General features: G+C 39.6%; 1 protein-coding gene across 2 annotated transcripts in view; it reads right to left on the reverse strand.

The window, feature by feature from the left end:
• LOC138785645 (transducin-like enhancer protein 4) overlaps positions 1-20036 on the reverse strand; it is a 112456-nt gene that overhangs the window by 20700 nt on the left and 71720 nt on the right. For both annotated transcript variants that reach the window (XM_069961804.1, XM_069961805.1), the window contains exons 9-15: positions 8233-8352; positions 6998-7051; positions 6741-6893; positions 2851-2980; positions 2490-2680; positions 1419-1495; positions 20-269 (exon numbers count right to left, since the gene is read on the reverse strand). In XM_069961804.1, the coding sequence (XP_069817905.1) occupies positions 20-269; positions 1419-1495; positions 2490-2680; positions 2851-2980; positions 6741-6893; positions 6998-7051; positions 8233-8352 (975 nt within the window). The remainder of the gene's footprint in view (positions 1-19; positions 270-1418; positions 1496-2489; positions 2681-2850; positions 2981-6740; positions 6894-6997; positions 7052-8232; positions 8353-20036) is intronic.

Here is a 20036-nt window from a genome sequence, read left to right on the forward strand (position 1 = left end):
ACCCTTCGTAGGTGCTTACCAAGCAGTCCAGCTGAGAGACAGGACTTTTGTTCCCTGGGTGACTTATGTCCCAGACTTTGACACATCCTTTTCCACCAGTGTACACATGTCTTGTGGGGTTGCTGATGGTAACGGCACATACCACCTCCCCGTGATTTAAAGTGTTTATCTGTCGCGCGTGCCGAGGGATTCCTGGGCCAATGAGTGCATCAGGAGGGAATGGGACCGGCTGCATCTGGCCGTCAGCACTGACATGGAATGAATATGCACTGGTTGGGAAAAGAAATATTGGAGTTGTACATAAAAGATTTTTTTCATACTCAACCAGAACAAGAATGGAACAAAGCATCTGTCACCATAGATATCAGAAAAAACATTAATAATACAACTAATCTGAGTATCTGTATATAGTTATACATTGAATAGGCATATCTCATCTGATCACTTAAGAAATAAAATAGGTTTAATAAGTCCTTCAGCTCAAATAATAACACAGAAAAACAATTAATTTTCATTTGCTTTCATGGAAGCTAAAGGAAGCAAATCCTTATCCCAAGGAATCAGTTTCATCCCCCACGCCTCCCTCTTCACAGTTTAACATTCATGATCCTCTTGAGCATTTGCAGCAGCCTTGTTGTGATTTAGAAGTTATCTATTGGTGTTCACAAGGCAATTATTCTAGAAACAATATATTTAAAAAAAAAAACATAAAAAGATGGTATCTATGAATTGAGCCATGAACCACAAATGCAGCTAAAAAGCACATATTTTACGAAATGAACACATCAAAATGAATGAACCAAAAATATAAAGCCTCATAACAATTAGCTTTGAGACTATAGAGGACCTGTCACAGCTCCAGGCCTGTTTCTTTTAGCAAATACACGAAGTGTCCATGAAATAACTATTCTGGATCACTTATTTTTCTAACTTTATGTTGCGCTGTTGCTCTGTTATTCTTACTAGAAGTGTAGGACTTAATAGACAACTGGGTGTTACCAGGTGGGGGCGTGTCTATACTTTGAGTATCAACATGCCCCTACCTGGTAACAGAGTTAGAAAAATAGGTAATCCATAAAGGGTTATTAAATGGGAAATAAAAATAATTTTTACATGTCATTAAACAAGTCTAAAGTTGTTGGTCACAGTGGATATTAATGCTTAGACCCACTCTGATATAGCTGGGAAAATCTCACAGAATGCACAGCCAGCCAGGAAATGCATCTCTCCCCAATTATCTACTATTATCAATTATATATTTTTTCTTTGTGACTGTTCATTTAAAGTGTACCTAAGTATTCACAAAAAAGAAAAAAAAACAAACAAAAAAAAAACCGTGTGACAGGTTACCTTTAAAGATATACAGAATGCAAAAGAACAACTATGATCTGTGAGAATGACAAAGATAAACTACTCACGGCTTTCCACCAGGGATGCCTGTCAGATTTGGAGGGATTCCTGGAACACGCATATGATGATGTGGGTCAAAGCCAACCTAAATGGTAATTGGTGAAACATGAGAACAAGTGTATAACTAGAGATTCTCAATAACAACATACTGTATGTAGTGGAAACATCTACTGCTACCACATAAAACAACTGAAATTCGGTAAGCTTTCAGGAATGCTGGATATTCTGTTTCCATAAAACTAAACATTGCAAACCTGCTCAATGGAATGCAGTCTGATCTTGATCTATATCACACTGTGCTACCAAGTCATTCTGAACTGTGCAAGGAGATTTTTTTTCATGTTGCTCACAGAAGGCCATGGGCAGTAAGAGTCAATGAACCAGTTTCTGCAGGTGAGATGTTTCAGCATGCGTGGCCAGCTGAAGAGTCTCAAAGCAGACAGCTACTACTGGCCTATGTGCCATTATATTTCAAGGAACTATCCAGGCTTCTAAAATTAAGCCTGTTCTTATGATTAGCCATCAATAGAGTCTGACTCAAGTCACCCCTGCTGATCAGCTGTCTAAAGATGCCATGATGCTTGAGCGAGCACTGCAACCTCTTTGTTGTTTACATTGTTTCACATAGGTTTGTACTTGCACCTGTAATACTTTGCATAGAGGCTAGGTATTTAAGCTGTGTCTCAAGACGTATAAGCAAGAATGGAAAGTTCAGCAAATTTCTAAAACATTTTGTGCCCTGGGACCCTGCTATTTCAATAACTGCAGTAAATGAGGGATGTCCTGTTGACAACAACGGAGGTGAATATCTGCAGGAGCGATCATTTGCACAGCTGTCCACCACCAACAACTGCCCTTAGTTAAAGGGTTTATTTTAACTATTTAAATGCTGACACACAGTGGACTGGCACTTGGGACACCAATTATCTTACTGTGTGAAAGGATCCCTAGTCCCAAATTAACCCTATAACTTTCATTTTATAGTAAAATTAAAATATTGAATAGATTGTGTAAAAAAAACTCAATGGATCATGTCTATAGGAAGAAAAAATTTTTTTTGACTCAAATAATGCTCTTACCACTGGGGACCTCCCATAAGCTGCGGCAGCTGCTGCTGCAGCGGCAGCGGCGCTCATCTGTGGAGAAATGTTGTGCAGACTGGCGTAAGCTGCTCCTGGGCTGGTCAGTTCTCCATTCATTCCAGCATGTGGAACTATTCCAAATGGGGTTGGATAAGGACAAGGGACTGCCATTGGAGTCCTAAGACCTGCTGTAAAGAACATAAATAACTAGGATTAAACACTTCTCAGCTTTTTATTTATTTTAGCAGTTTACTTTATGCTTTGACTTAGTTTTTTTTAGATATATTTTAACACCAAAAAAAAAAAAAAAAAAATTAAAGATTTGATAAAGATGACAAATTACATGTCAACATCTTACTTAATGGGTCCACTCCTGGTGGCTTGCCAGGCACAGGCCGCAGTCCTGTCGAGTTGCTGCCAGGTGTAGGGGCATCTGTTCGTGGAGTGGGTGTGTTGGATTTCGAAACAGGAGTTGTAGACTTCTCATTCTTTCAGGAGGTTGTTGTAAAAAGTAAGATAGGAGGAGGTTTTAAGAGGAGAAAAAGAAAAAAAAAATCTTAATTCCAAAGTGCAAATATGCTTGTCTTCAGATAAAACAAACATGTAAGAGTTACATCAGCACTACACGGCCACTAACAAAAAGAATCTCTGGCTGAGGCAAAGGATACAACATGCTAAATGACTTGAATCCTCCCAAAAGTAAACATCTTATTGACTGTATGGTTTACTCTGCTAAAAACCTCAAATACTCACCCTGCTAAAGTCAACATCCCTAATGGAAGAGTCATAACATATGTGCTTTCACAATCATATCTTTCAAGTATCTATTCATAACATAGGAGTGTACAGCAGACCTGTGTAACCAGAGCAGCAGTAATGGAAACACACCTGTGGGGAATCACTTGCGAAGGGGAAGAAAGTTACTTTTAGGAGGAGCGTAGGCCTCAGCACATACTAGGCATTCAGGTCTCCAGCACAGGTAATATAATCCCAGGAGCAGAATAAAGTTTCCCAAACAAAGCATTGGGGAATACAACCCCACTTTTTCTTAAAAGGGGTTTAAAAAAAACAACTCACAGCAGCTTTTATCATAGTGGTGTTTCTCTTGATAACTGGAACCTGTGATATCTATGTGAATATTTCATACAGCAGCATTGTTCTGTGCTTAAAGGGAAACTATCAGCAGGTTGGTGCAAACACTCCTAACGCCTCATTTACATATTTCTTGTTGAATAAAATGGCAGGACCAATAAAGTAAAGAAAAACGGCGCAGGAAAGATGAGGAACACGGCTGCAGGGAGATATCAGCAGGTTCTTTGCACAAACCTGTTGATAGTTTTCCTTTAATGGGGTTGTCTCATGGATAAAACACCATTCTTTTGGGGTACTTACATTTCGTAGAAGGGATACACACTCACGACCGACTAACCCCCCCTCGATAATGAGCCATAATGAACATATCTAATAACAAATCCATATAATGTGAGCAGCCATTCATATCTATTCCCTTAAAGTAATGCTGTAGCTTCACCACTATGGGTAACAGATTGCTGGGTAAGCTTTAATTTAATGGGGCATACCTTTACATCAGTTACAATTCACATTACAAACTGCTGACACTGTTAGATAGCTGTTAGGTCAAGAACACACGTGGTACCTTTCATATTTCCTTCTGTGCTTCCAGAACAGAGAAAAATGCTTTATTCTCTAGTACAAACAGTCAAAGAGGCTTTTCCATTTTTCTGAAGTGCTGCAAGCTGTAACACCTCCTTACTCCCCCTCCCATACCTGATCCTGCTTGGGACTCAGCTTCCAGGTGTCAATCAAGCAGGAAGGGAGGAGATATGAGACATCCCAGCCTGCAGTAGATCGGGAGCTTGGAAAAGCCTGTCTGATTCTTTGTACTTAAGAATAAAAACATGTTTCTACATTTTCGGAGCACAGCTGGATATATGAAAGGTAACATGGGTCTCCTTGACCTAACAGTTCTCTAACAGTGTAAGCAGTTTGGAAGGTGAATTGCAGATGACACATTTCCTTTAATGTACCTGTCAGGGTCTGTCAACCTAATAGGTATGGCAGATGATGATGAAGATGATGGAGAAGAGAAGGATTGGGTCTACTGGATTTAAACATATCCAATTCTTCTGTCTATGAGGCAGAAAACTGTCTGCCAACGACTTTCTTCCCACTTTCCATTTATATAAGCAGGACGTCTATGTGTAAAAGGAAATTGGGAGGGATAGCAGTCAGGCAAACAAAAGTTCATGTGATAGCCATCTTCAATGTGTGGGAAGCTTTGGATTAAATCTTTACAGTTTCCCATGAACTCAGTATATTTATAGACAGTATTGTAGAAAATAACCACAATTTGTACATGTATGTACAAACTGGTTTATATATCATGGGGGTCAGAAGCGTCAGAAAAGTTTAAATAATTTTTTTGGGAACATAAATATTATAATTTATAAATTTAAATATTTTTTATGATTAATGAAAACATTGCCACAAACCCCTTTGAACATAGTAGCCAAGATTAATAAAATAAAAAAAAGTATTGCTATAGAGCTATTATTAGCAACATCTTGGTATGCTAAAGACTTCCACTCATGAGTGTGAGCAGGTCTATTCTATGCACAATGGTGGCAAGAGTCAATTTCAGGATTCCTTATCTCAAGAGCTCTCATTCCGGCTATCAGTATTCAATGCTTATTAGCAGTCATCAGAAAAGACTTGGCCCAATAGCTTTTAGTTTGTCAGAGTCAAGTATATATTCATAGACTAAAAGAACTTCCAACAAGAACAGAAAATATGCCATATATTCAGGGCCGTATTAACAGCTGCTGCTGCCCTAGGCACTAAACCTGAAGACGCCCCATGTTGGGGGCGTTTTTCATGGTTCTTAACTGCTTAAAACACAAACAAATTTCCACATCAAATGAATGATTAGAGCAGTCTGCATATTGTTTGAAGGAATTCTCACCACAGGATTGGTAGGTAATAGCTCCAGATGTCACATTTAACACTGCCACACCAGACCTGACCAATACAGCCATACTGTGACTGGATAACATGCCACACCAGACCTGACCAATACCGCTATACTGTGTCTGGATAACACGGCCACACCAGACCTGACCAATACCACCATACTGTAACTGGATAACACTGCCACACCAGACCTGAACAATACCGCCATACTGTGCCTGGATAACCCTGCCACACCAGACCTGAACAATACCGCCATACTGTGACTGGGTAACACGCCATACCAGACCTAAACAATACCACCATCCCATTTACTGGCAAGTTTGAATGGGTGGTGGGAGACTAAAAAAATATTTAAAAAAAGTTGTTTCTTTCCCTCTGCTCCTGCCCACATAAAAAAGGTGCTGCCCTAGGCACCGGACCATGGGTGCCTAGTGGTAAATACAGCCCTGCATATATTAGTAGAGCAGACATTACAGCAGCAGCTGAAGTTTAACACAGTCATGCTTTACAGACTTAGGGTATGGTAACACTGCTGAAATACTCTGTCGTGTAATCCGCCACTCAGGCCCGCGGACTGTGGCGGGCGCGCGTCTCCGCCCGTGTCATAGACTCCATTCTATGCAAGGGCGGATTCCTTCTTCTGTCCAAAGAATGAACTTTATCATTCTTTGGACGGAGGAAGGAATCTGCCTGTGTATAGAATGGAGTCTATGACACGGGCGGAGACGCGCGCGCCCGCCTCAGTCCGCGAGCAGCGGATTACGCGACAATTTTTCCGTCCCTTTTTAGCAGTGTGCACATACCCTGAAAGAGATAGTGCCATTTTTAAGCCCCTGTTTGCAAGTGTTTTAACAGTTTGTTTAATCATTAACAAAAGGGACAACATGCACTTTACGGTAAAAATGACATTATCTTTATTCTAGAGGTCAGTCCGGATACAATGCTACCTGTGTTTACATAGTTTTTTTTTGTGACCTTTTTATTTTTCTATGGTGGGAGATCATTTTTTGTGCCATGATTTATGGTTTTTATTGGTACCATATTGGTGTAGATAGGAACTATGGGTCATTGGGTGGTCCCTGGAGGCTTGTCCCTACTCCACAGCCTTGAGTGATAGATTCCTCGCCTTACCCAAATAGAGAGAAATCTATCAAATCAAAGCTGGCTGAACAGGAGGACGACACCACAGACCGCCCAAACGACTCATGGTTCAGGCAGCATGAAAGTGATGACAGATTCCCTTTAAGTTTGACTTACAAGGCTGAGTTCTTTGGACTTTGAAGAGGGTGTACTGCTTGAGGATGCAATGGAGGCAGGACTGATGGGAGGATCTTTCTTTAGAAGCCTGGCTTTATCCAAGCCGTTCTCCCTTGGAGAATGTGCTGGGCTCCCTCTTGGCGAAGATGGGTCCTTTGGGAAAGAAAATTCTATCATTGGTAACTGTCATCGATATTGTATTGTATTGTATTAAGCAGAACAAAGACAAAGTAATAAAAAAAAAACAGTACACTGACCTCATTGGAAACATCAACCACAAGGTTGTCATCACTTTTCTCACCGTCACTGTCCTGCAAGGGAAGAAAGATATCTTGTATGAAACAAGGTTTTGGATAAAGTGGCCAACATACATATTCACAATGTCAAACATTGCAATACATAGCTACTAAATGAAAGTGAATGTGGCATACAACACTGATCTGTGATTGGCCGTATGTTGTGTGCTATGGCCCATATTACAGTATAGCCTTAGCCTAATCTTTATATGGGACTCTCTGTAAATCTGTATGCTTAGCTTTCTGAAGAGAGAAGAGCAAGATGAACTGGCACAATGCTGAGCGCTTCTCAGCCTTTGTTTTTTGCAATCTATAGGGGTCTCAGGATCTGGAACTGCAATCAAAAACTTCCGACATGTCACTGTAAGGGTATATGCACACTACGAAATCCGGACGGATCACCCGCTTATCCGCCCGTGCCATAGACTCCATTCTATGCATAGGCGGATTCTGCCGTCTGTCTAAAGGTTCATTCTGTGGGTGGACGATGGAAACCGCCTGTGCAGAATGCCTGGAGGGTGATCCACTCGGATTCCGTAGTGAGAACATACCCTTACACCACTTACTCCAAATTCTACTCTGTTACTTAGAATTGTTATGTTTTTACTACTTTAAAAGGATAATTCCCAAATCCAAATGTTGATCCCTATCAGACTGCTGGGACCCCAACAATCAAGAAAACAGAGGAAAATTGCCTCCAACTGGAGTGCAGTGCATCTGGATGACCAGCGCTCTAATCAGCTCAATGTGGGCTCCTATTATTTCACAATAAACACACTACTACTATGTAGTCAGCAGACTAGACCAAACAAACAGTTTGGCGCCAATAAAATGAACTTCCTATAAAAATCGTTAAATGGCATAAAACAACTATTTCTAAGAATTTTACGCTAACTAATGTTCCCCAGCTACACGCAGATGACAATGCAAACAGATAAAGCATAGGAACTGGACTTACTCCTCACTAAACAAACTCTTGACTATGTTCACTCTAACCAAATACACCCTTTGGAAATATTTATGTTTCTTTATGAACCATTAAGCATATTTACCTGTCAAAGATAAAGTGTGTGGCCAATAGTCACGTTAAGCTAGGTGCACTGAATATATATCAACCACAGCTGTGACAGATGCAAGCTGGTGTTACCTATTCACTCTCTTATGGCTACCACACATCAAGGTCCAATGCTACTTACATAGCGGGCGGCGATATCCTTTTCTTCTGTCTTTTGCTTTTTACTGTCTGAGGAATAGTCGGCAGAATTTCTGTGCTTTTCTGCTGCTCTGAAACTTGCAGATGGAGACACCGATGAACTCTGAAAGAAAGCAAAATGCATCACTTAGCAAAGTGCAGGCCACATACCTGACTATACACAGAACTGCAAAAATACAAAAAAAAACAACATTTAGGCCCAGATTGATTAAAGTATTAAAAGTGTGTAAATAGAAACTGGTGTAAACTGCTTGCAGCAACCAATCCCAGCTCAGCTTTCCTTTTACCTGCCCTGGAAGCAGAGATTGGTTGCTGTGGGAAGTTTACATCAGTTTTTATTTGACACACTTTAATAAATCTGGCCCCATTTGTTGGGCTCTGTTCCCACTTGCCTTACAGAGTTTCCAGGATATTTCATGGTACAAAGGTTATTAAAAGTTAAAGAAAAACACTAATAACGTTTTCAAGTGTATTAGCGCTAGAGTAAATGTCATCTTAATATAATAGAAACATTTTGATGAGTTTTAATGCTTCAATTTTTCCCAAAATCCATTCTTTATTTCTAAACATCTGCTTTGATTTGAAAAGTATGGTAGTCTGGAATAAAGTATTAATGGTTTTATGCAAAAATTAGAAATGATCACCTTCTAGTTTTAACCAATTATTTTACTCAAGGATGTAATATCTAAAGGGGCTATCCAGGATTAAAATAAACATGGCTACTTTAATTTTTGCAAAAACAGCGCCACCCTTGTCCTCAGTTTGTGTGTGGTATTTGGCTCCATTCACTTCAATGGACAAGAGCGGTGGTGTTTCTGGAGGAAAGCGGCCATGTTTTTCTAAGACTGAATAAACTCACATAGAAACTTGTGTCCTGCGGTTCCCAAAATTGAGAGTTTGAAATGACCAACCTCGCCACTTGGTATAATGGCCCAACCGCAAGGAATATTAGTTATGAAACTTTAAGTTCAGGTCAGTAAACCTATAACCAGGCTGGGATATTATTATTATTATTATTATTATTATTATTATTAAAATGTGCCCACTATATGGCTGTATGAAACTGACCTTAAAGGGGACTGGTCACCAAGACAATGCTACCTAATCTATTACCATCATATTATGGAGCAGGAAGAGCTGAACAATTGATATATATATCTGTGGGAAAAGATTCAGTTTAACTTGTAACATGTTAATTAAAATTCCTGCTCATCCTGTTGTAAGGAGTCCAGTGGGCGGTGTCAGTCAGTGGACTGGACTCTTTAGCATGGAAACATCATTTCAATCAGTAAATTACAAGTTATACTGAATTTTTCCCTTAAAGATATATATCAATCCGCTCAGCTCCTTCTACTCTATTACATGATGCAGATAGCTTAGGTAGCATTTTCATGGTGACAGATTCTCTTTAAAATGGCCATACCTGTATCTTTGTAGACTGTTGTAGAAAGGGTAAAATGTTATTCATTTTGCAAATGGTTGATTTTCTAAACAAGACCACTGATCTGTTCTTCTCTGTGACCTTGCCAAAAGCAGTGAACAAATGATGCATGCAAATAGCACATGCCCATAGCAGCCATGATTTCTTCCGTTTATAAATGACTTTCCATAACTGAAAACACACAAGTATTTTACTAGTGACCACTAAATAGTGATTGGCAGGTACTACTATACTTTTACAATATGCAACACTGAAGCTGGAAATTGTCCCCTGCCCTTCTAGTCTACAATGTGATTGCTGGGTCATTGTAACTTTTTTTTCTTAGTTTAATAGATGTTCTGCTGACTTTTATAGCACTGTATTCCTTGAACAATTTAGTTCTGCCACTTACCTCTACAAGTTGCTGAACTGATAACAGAATTTTGATGCCTAATGAAGTGCAGTATTGGTGACATAATTCAGCAGGGAACATTACTCATAATGGAGAGGGGGGGGGGGGGGAGATGTCAAATTGCTTCACTTAAGAGATTGTGAAGTTGACATGTTAGAAAGAAGTCTCTATGCTCCATTTAGCATGATAAAATATCACGGTGAAATGACCACTTCCAGTTTGTTAACAATATATGCCGTACTTCATTAAGTACAGCACAGGAGTAGCTTGTAAATGGAAACTAGAAAAGACACTAAAAAGCCAATGTAATAATCGTCCCGGTGCTTAGAGCGCTTGCACTAAAAATCTATGTGCCAAGAGATTGGATATACAAAAGTATCAAAATTAATTTTTTTAATCTTAAAATATTATCTGGAAAAAAAAAATAGAAACACTATGAAGTTAAATTGATGCTCCAGCCATAAATGGCAGTATGCCCATTTCTGTGAAACTTGCTACCAGGGCATCCAGACTTCGCTTCCATTGAGCACTAGGACGTTATTGATCAGTAACTGCAAAGAGTGCTTCCAGCAACACAGCTTGACTTTCATGCCCAAAGGTATTCAGTGTGCTTTAGGTACCTATATACATGGGGTAGCTGACAGCCAAACCTTTGTTAAGGTGACCATAAACCTTCAATAACTGATGGCTCAGTGACCATTCAGCCATCAGTTATCTCTCCTGTGTTGCCAATGTGTTCCCCGCATGCAGGAATGGCTGGGCGATTCTCTGTTCTCTATTAGGGAGGGAGGGCTAGGTGGCAGCCAGAGAGCTCTGGCTGTGGCTTCTCTCTCCCAAGACATCAACCCTATCACCATGAACATAATCTGTCAGTGGACGGTCAGGACAGCCATACACCTTGTACTGAACCTGCACAGCCAACAAAAGTGTAAGGGTCCTATTACACGGAGCGTTTTTTAACGATTAACAACTAAAGATAAATGATCGCAAGAGATGTTTATCGTTAACCTGAAATCGTTCACCATATTACACAGAACGATAATCGTTATATACGATCGTTACTATGATCGTTTATTCCTTCTGATCTCAACAAGACAATGAACAATGTGCAATTACACTGAACGATTAGTGAACATATGTGAAACTTGAGCAAACGAATGCGGAATTAAAGCGAACGATTAAAAATAATTTTAGGTTCAAATCTAGATCAACGACATACGAACAATTTTTTGATCGTTGCTTGCAATCACACAGAACGAGTATTGTTTTAATACGAACAATATAACTATTTTTCACACAATAATCGTCCCGTGTAATGGGGCCCTAAAAGGTGTATGGGGACCTTTGGGCTCATCGTTATCCCAAATCTTTACACACACACACACACACACACACACACACACACTGAACAGAGCATATAATCTATGATGAATAAAAGCAGGACATCTAGATATACAATATGCCATTATCAAAACTAGTTATTATATATATATATATATATATATATATATATATATATATATATATATATATATATATATATATATATATATATATATAAAATGGCTGTATTAGTAGAAAATTACTTTAAAAATAAAAATGTGCATATAAAACATGCAGAACATACAATATATTCTAGAATTTCCTTTACACAGGTGCCTGTCTATTAAAACATTCTTTCAATGTTATGACTGGATTCACCAACAGATCATTTACATTCCCGTCCACAAGCAGGAGGACAGTGCATAAGGCACATACACCGCACATTCTGCTATATGTGCAGCTCCTTATTTCCTCTGCATTTCAAGGTAAAAAAAAAAAGTAAAAAGTAGCAAATGCTTTACCCATTGCTGCCTCTAGGCACAGGTCGACCGTCTGTAATGCTACATCTAATCCCATTGCCTACTCAACAAAAGCTTCCTTGCTATGGGCAAAATAAGCTTATGTTATCCCTTTAGGAATGCAGGCAAATGGATCACCAAGAGGAAGTGAAATAGATAAGGGAACTGAAGCCGAAGACTGCTTAGCAGGTCTTGGGTGGCCCAAAAGATTAACAGGTGGGTGGAAGCTACGTCACACAAACAATGCGACAGAGCAATTCCGTATACAAGTAGGCAAATGTCTTTTATACATTTACTACCTTAAAGGGATCCAATCAGGTTGTGCTGATATGGTTCCCAGATGCACAGTATAGAGCTATGGCAGCAGTAGCTTTACCAATGGGAAAATGAATTTTAATTTGATGCCGAGAGAGGGGCGGCAACTAGTCATCTGGGCAGGGAGCCGCCTGTAACTAGTTACGGCTTTCTGCCTGTCAGCGCACATTGATGATTGACCAGCAGAAAGACCCATCTGCCTGTCAATCATCCACGCAATTTGGTTCCCTTTAAATTTAGGGGAAACTATTTTTCAAAACCAGCAATAAAGAAATGTGTCAGAGAGGAATCATTGCCGAAGATTTGATGCACATTTTTTTTCAGGATGATCCTCACCATCAAGGAGAGCAAACTCCTTCCTGTTAGGTAAGGAGCATGGTGTTTCTAGAATTTAAACAACAACAAACACAACAACCACAACTTTTAGTTATATACCTCCAACATATTCTGTGGAACTTTACAATTGTGGGGGCACATACATAGACAAAGATCAGACATACACATGTAGCCATCAAGTCAAACATGACAAGTAAGGGCCCTGCTCGAAAGTGCTTACTGACTATGAGGAGAAAGTTGGAGGGAAAAGGCAGAGGGGCAAAAGTGCTTCATTGTTTCTATAGTCTGCCGTCTTTTATAAATAGGTTATAGTGCAGGTAAACGTAGGGGAACCAGTCACTGACTGTATGTGTAGGTCTAAAGGCCCTATTACACTAAATTATTTTGGGCCTCATTGTAGTAGTGCATGTTGAAAGGCAACCATCGGACGAAATACACAATATCGGCTGATCATGGTCGTTCAACATGCTGAGAGATCACAATTACGTCAGCGACAATCTTCAGTGCGTCGCTGCGTGTAATAGGAGATGTGACGGTAGACTGATGTCGACTTCAATGGGCAGCAAAGAATGATTTAAGGATTCAGCTCCTTCCCACTCACTGTTTGTCCATGTAACAGAGGGGAACACGGGGATGACAAAATTAGGGAACCCAATAAACCTGTTTGAAAAGATGAGGTTTTGGGGCCACGTTGGAAGCTTTGGTATTAAGGGGAGTCTGATATGCTTAGGTAATGCATTCCACTCTCTTTATAGACACAAGAACAGTGCCTTTCTTGCACCGTAAAACCAATGCTGATATGTGAATGCCGTTGCTGTGGCTAGCAAAAGTGGAAAAATATTTATTACCACTATTCAATGAGGTGTAAAGTGATAAAATTTCATCACAAGCAACAGAGAGATACGAGCAGTTAAGATTAAAACATGTTGTAAAGCGCCTGGGGACATATAGGAAGGAAAGCTGTAAGCGGCTGCATTGGGGAAACTCGCTTCCCAATCTCCAAATAAATGGCATAGTGTTCGGTTGCAGAAAAGAGAAAAGATGCATGGTGCCATTCAGACAACATAATCATAGTTCAAGGCTAATTGGTATGCACAGCACATTGAATTAACAAATGTCTTTTCTCCCGAGAACAGCAGAAAACCATAGATTCAGGTAACCGGGAATAAAACAAATTTCCAGGAGGACAGAAAATATACACAAAACACAGTCTCATAAAAGCACCAGGCTGCCAGGCTTAAAACAAAGGACTTCCTATACTGCCCTGGTTAATATAGCAGACAAAGATAGGGGATTCAATGCAGAAGGTAAATGGTAGGTTAACAATACCAGCTGAAGACATTTAACAAAGATGTATAGTAGTCGTGTTACCCAATATACTAGGTACTATAATCAATTCTTCTCCCAGATAGAGCAAGATTATTCAGATTTAAACGATAATGGTTTTGTGTAATAGCAGGCAACGATTAAACGACCAACGAGAAATCGTTGATCGTTTGATAGAATCTGGACCTATTTTCATCATTGATCCTTTACAAATCGTTCGAACATCATTTGGTGGAATAACCATCATCGTCTTGTGTAATAGGGTGAACGATTTAAAGGAGAAGTCCGGCAAAAATTATTGTATTGCCCCCCCAAAAGTTATACAAATCACCAATATACACTTATTACGGGAAATGCTTATTAAGTGCTTTTTCCCTGCACTTACTACTACATCAAGGTGTCACTTCCTGGATAACATGGTGACGTCACTTCCTGGATAAAATGGTGATGTCACGACCCACCTCCCAAAGCTGTGCGAGTCATGACATCACCATTTTATCCAGGAACTGAAGCCTTGATGCAGTAGAAAGTGCAGGAAAAAAAGCACTTTATGTACATTTCCTGTAATAAGTGTATATTGGAAATTTGTATAAATTTTAGGGGGGCAATACAATACTTTAATAAAATTTTTGGCCGGGCTTCTCCTTTAAGATTGTTTATCATAGCGGTCGTTTGTCACAAAAAAAATCATCCCGTGTAATACCACCCATATACATCAGCAAAGCAAAGAGAAGTGGAGGGGGGGCACCCATTTTCTCATCTGCTGTGACAATATTGCATATCCTCCTATCTGTCCTACACTATATACTGATTCTATCCAATAATACACATGTCTATAAATTAGGACTTTTCAGACTAGAAAGGTGAAAAAAAAAAAGTAACCAGTCATCTTGCAAGCATACCACACATGAAATGCAGAAGTAGCACAAGAAAAATCTGCTGAGTGATCTGGTTTCCAAAAACAAAGCAGGAAGCATATCAGACAACCAGTATATGTACTACTACTCTCACAGACAATCCTTATCCTACAGATGTTAGGACTCCTGAAAGGTTTCTGGAAGACCCTAGGCTAATAGTACTAAAATCTTCCTACATGATCTTAATACTGTCTATGTAAAGTTTTATAGATATAAACATAGAATACATAAACTGAAAGAATACCACCAATATCACTTGAAGGGGTTGTCTAATTTGTAACACCCCCTAAAAAGGAGATTTTATTGTTTGCGTAGGTCATCTATTAGCCAAAGCAGTGAATGGTCTAAAAAGTCTTGTACTTTGGAGGACTATACAGGGGGCCTCTGGGAATAGGTGGAAAAAAAAAAAAAAAAGGATGTGGAGCAGTTTTTTTTCCTTGTCTTGCTAGCTAATGCCACTACAACTGTAGTGAGTGGGAACCCTGTACAGCTGCACAGGATCCTTTGTTCTCATGGCCACTTGTAGCTGTGCTGGCTATCTTTACAGAATGAATGACCTTGATGACCCGGAACAAAAAGTATCTTTTGTTCAATCATTAAATGTAACTTTTTCCAGAAATTTAACAACTGTGGTAATTTTTTTTTGTTACATTAAATCTGGAGTTGGATCTATAATTCAATTAAGTGGCAAAATAGTAAAGCGCTATGCCATTACATGGTTAATGCAGTCTTCAAGATGTAAATGCCTGGGAGAACAGATTATTACATTTTGCCTGAGACAGCGGGACAGCAATATCAATACTTGAAATTTCAGTGCAAGCTGCACTTCCATATTAAGAGGGTTATTAAGTTTAATGTAAAGAGATCAAGCTGAATAAGTACATTTTTTACCACTGTACTTAAAAAAATAACACTAGAAGCTGGAACAAGGCAGGAAATAGAAAGCCTACAGCATTACCACCACACAGAGCGATGGGTCCCATCCATCAGGAAGATGAACAGTCTAATACTTCATAATATGGGACATACAAATTCACTGAAACATGAACCACCAGTTCCTGTGTTACACATAGACCACTGACAAGCCCGGGGTCTTCTTCTGTCCGGGCTAAAAGGGTATCTGGGACTTTAATATAGATGGCCATTTGGTTCAGGCGCACACCCACACTCCGAGGAAACTATTGATGGCCTGGACTACAGATAGACGATCAATAATAAAGGCCAAAAAACATCTAACATTTAGCAACCCATTGTGTAGGCTTCACTTTCCTCCTCTTACTGGCACAGCATAACTAGGTAAAATATAAGTGCCCATGAGACACTGTCCAGGAGGTGTCCTGTCCCCGGGGTGGTCTATAGTCACAGGGCTACTGTATAAGTAAATCAAGCCTTGAAAAGGGTACAGCCATATTCATAATGCAATTGCTACTTTAGGGTGCGTTCACACCTACAGGATCTGCAGCAGATTGATGCTGTGTTCAGTTATTTAAATGAAATCTGCTGCAGAAAATCAGCTGCAGATCCTGTAGGTGTGAACGCACCATTAAAAGGCAAACTGTAACACTGTAACCATTACAAAACCCTTGTATATCAGGGAAAATGTACAAGTGTACCAATTTGCTTTTTTTTATTTTTTATTTTCTTTAACACCACCTGGTTTGTGCCGGTGTCAACATCCCAGTTTTTCAAATCACTGCCAGGTTTCCACCATCCGTGCCAGTTTCGTGACATGCAAATAGGGCTGGGGTTTCAGTCATGTCTTTGTTTCGTACAATTATAAAAAGAAAAGAGTCCAATAATAGGCAGTCCTTTTCTGTACAGATTATTCCCAGCTGTGCCTTCCTTATCATCACAAATACGAGTACAGTGAAAGGTGACTCCAGCAGATAGATGACATGAGATCACCATCCACAGTAGCTCAGAGATTAGACTCCTGGTTGCTGTAGAGTAGTAAGGCATTAAAAAAAAAAAAATAGTAATTAAAAAGCCCTATATGATCTTAAAATTCCAATAATATATCTGAAGTACAGGTATGTCATTGTAGGGTTGTCAGGGGTCACTTGATTGCAGCTAAATTAATTGGCAACAAATCTATTTCTGTGTGATTTGAGATCACGGCACTGATACACTGTCTAGCTTTTTTTAGGTGTTTATAAAACAAAGGCCATACTAAGAAAGCAGGAGTAACACATTTATTAAAGTAAACATATTCAGGTGAAGGAAGGAGTGACGGCTACTGTTTAAAGTGTCACTTTCGTTAGAACTTTCAAAATCTAAAACAGTAGATGTGATATGAAACAAGTTTGCAATTTACACGCATTATTTTATTTTTTTTAGTTATCGTGGAAAACACAGGACTTCCTGTTTGACTCTCTTTCTCAAAAAAACTGAAAACAGTCAGAAAACATTAATGAGTCACTGTCGTATTTTTTTTTTTTTTTTTTTTTGCAGAAATCAATAGTCCAGGCGATTTTAAGAAACTTTGTAATTGGGTTTATTAGCCAAATCTGCCATTATCTGCATGTAAAAAGCCTTTTCCCAGGTCCCCCCCTCCTTCCTCTTTTTCATCCACTCTGAAAAATCTGAAAATTGTGACTTGTTGCAGGAGTCGTCCCCTGTCTGCTCATGGAGAGGGGAGGGGGGAGGAGGAAGGAGGGAGTTAGCCGACAGCAGAAAGCAGATAACAGAGGATTACAGGCACTGAGCTGGGTGACCGCTGTAATCCGAGCTCAGACAGGTCACTGGTGACTGTCACAGGAGATATATTAACTCTTTGTTGTCCTGTTTTGGTCTTTTCTTTAGCTCTCTCCATAGGAGAACAATGAAGACAGGGGGGAGAGCTTCAAACTGCTTTTTCATGATAAAAATGCATTTTTCAGATAATAAACCCAATTACAAAGTTTCTTAAAATCGCCTGGACTATTGATTTCTGCAAAAAAAAAATTCACGACAGTGACACTTTAAGTCCTGTGTATCCCAGGCTATCTGAGCGTTCACAGAGAGAAGGCAGTCATGTGACTGATGGACACATTGAGCCGTGACTCTCTGTACTGGCCGGAATTCCTCCGTTTCATCTTTTTTACAACCAGCACAAGTCAGAAAATCTGCCTTCAGGAGACTGGACCTGGATTTCTGGCAAGTTCAGCTTTGTTTTACAACATGATAATTAAAAAAAAAAAAAAACTAATGAATGTATATTGCAGACTTGTTTTATTTCGCATCTACTGTCGATTTTGAAAGTTATAATGACAGGGACACTTTAAGGTTTATCAAATTTTTCAAAGGACACACACACAAACACACACAAAATTGACCAAATATGGCTGGAAATGGTCAGCTCGGTTTTCATATACCAGGTTACTAAGTGTATCAGTACACTTGTACTACCATTGTCTGATTCTTCCTAGGCTGCAGTTTCCAATGTATACAATATACCAGGGATGTTGCATCACTGGCAGCTTGTAACACACCCTAAATCCCTCAGCCTTTCAATAAGAGATGTGGGAGGCAACATCAGACTGAAGGCCTGTAATTCAGGAACATCCACTTAGTCGGCAGAAGTGTTAGCTGGGAGGATGGCTAAACTGTAAAAAGTCTATTGCATCTGCAATTTATGCTCCAACCCAGAGCAGCCTACAAAATGAATACAAATTTTCATACCAGCAATTAAATGCAAGGGGAGGAATTATCCAAGCGTCTCAAATAACGTGTGCAATTTACTCTGGGAGTAGACCAAGCTTGTCAATATGGTATCATTTTATATTCTCGCTCATTAGCGGTGTCAAAAGGACACTCAAAAACATGAACAAAGCTAAGCCTATCACATTACAATGAGCTGCTGTGCCATGTTATCCAGACATGTCAGGACACACTCTGTTCCCTGGTGGCAACACACTAAGCTGACACTGCTCCTCGGAGCCTTTCTGCTGAGAGCTTTGTGGTGGCTATAATGAGATATGCTCAAGTATTTTAGTGAAATTAAAGAAGCGGCCATGCTGCCACTACCTCAGGCTCCTTATAACACATGAGCCGGTTGGTATCAGCCCAGGAACACAACAGAGTTTATGAACTGTGCACCAAGGGAACATTTAGTATAATTATTGCAGAACATTTAGATGCAACTCTGAAATCCATTTTTTCATACCAAATATATATATTTACACACACACCAGAAGAAAGCTAGTTAATATAAATGAACTAGTTTATTTGTAAATTACTTTTATTTAAAAAAAAATAAAATAAAATCAAGCCTTCCAGTACTTATCAGCTTCTGTATGCCCTGGAGGAAGTGATTCATTTATTTCAGTTTGACACAGTGCTCTCTGGGTATTTGCTACTGCTCTGGGAGGGGAGGGGATTTTGGAGTACCCCTTTAAAGGTGTTATCCTGTGCAAAAACATGGCCACTTTTGTTCCGCTCTTGTCTGCAGGTCAGGTGTGGTTTGCAATTAAGCTCCATTTACTACAACGGAAAGGAGACAATCTGGAGACAAGAGAGAGGGGGAAAAGAGGCCATGTTTTTGTAGCGCTGGATAACCCCTTTAAACCATTTTGAACTATACGTGATTCTCGGAAACTGGAAGACACTACATCGGATTTCATCCAGCTCTCCTTAATCTAGACACCCATAGTGCTCCAACAGATGATCATGTTGCATTTTAACTGCCTGACCATTTTGTTTTCAGGGAGAAAAGCGGATGCCACCCACAGCTGCCAGCAACAGCATACCTCTACTCTCCATATCGATAACACAATCAACCTTTTTCCGACACGGTTCGTGTGTGTGTGTGTGTGTGAGAGAATGGGATGTAGTTGGACATGATAGTTGCAAACAGCAATTGAAGCTGCATGTGTACTTTTAATATCCGCTATATATATACACCACTCCCAATATCCTCTAAGAGAATAGGAAGATTTAACTTTAACTTAACCTAAGTTTGTGAATAGCCAGGTAGAAGCTACTGGAAGCCAAAGCCAACCACCTTTACCGAAAATATGTAACAAAAAATATAAAAATATACAATCATCAAAACACAACAACCCTAAACATAATATTTAAAAGTCTAAGAGTCGCCTAAAGGTGAACACCCTTGAACCCACTACAAGCCTGTAATTCCCTTGTTATGAGTACAATATACACACACACCAGTTAATGTACAGTGTAAGCCTTGTTCCAACCTCCACAATGAAAAGCCATCTTCTAATTGCCAGCGACAATTAC

This window comes from Dendropsophus ebraccatus, chromosome 3 (assembly GCF_027789765.1).
Source record: "Dendropsophus ebraccatus isolate aDenEbr1 chromosome 3, aDenEbr1.pat, whole genome shotgun sequence".
Taxonomy (NCBI): Eukaryota; Metazoa; Chordata; class Amphibia; order Anura; family Hylidae; genus Dendropsophus; species Dendropsophus ebraccatus.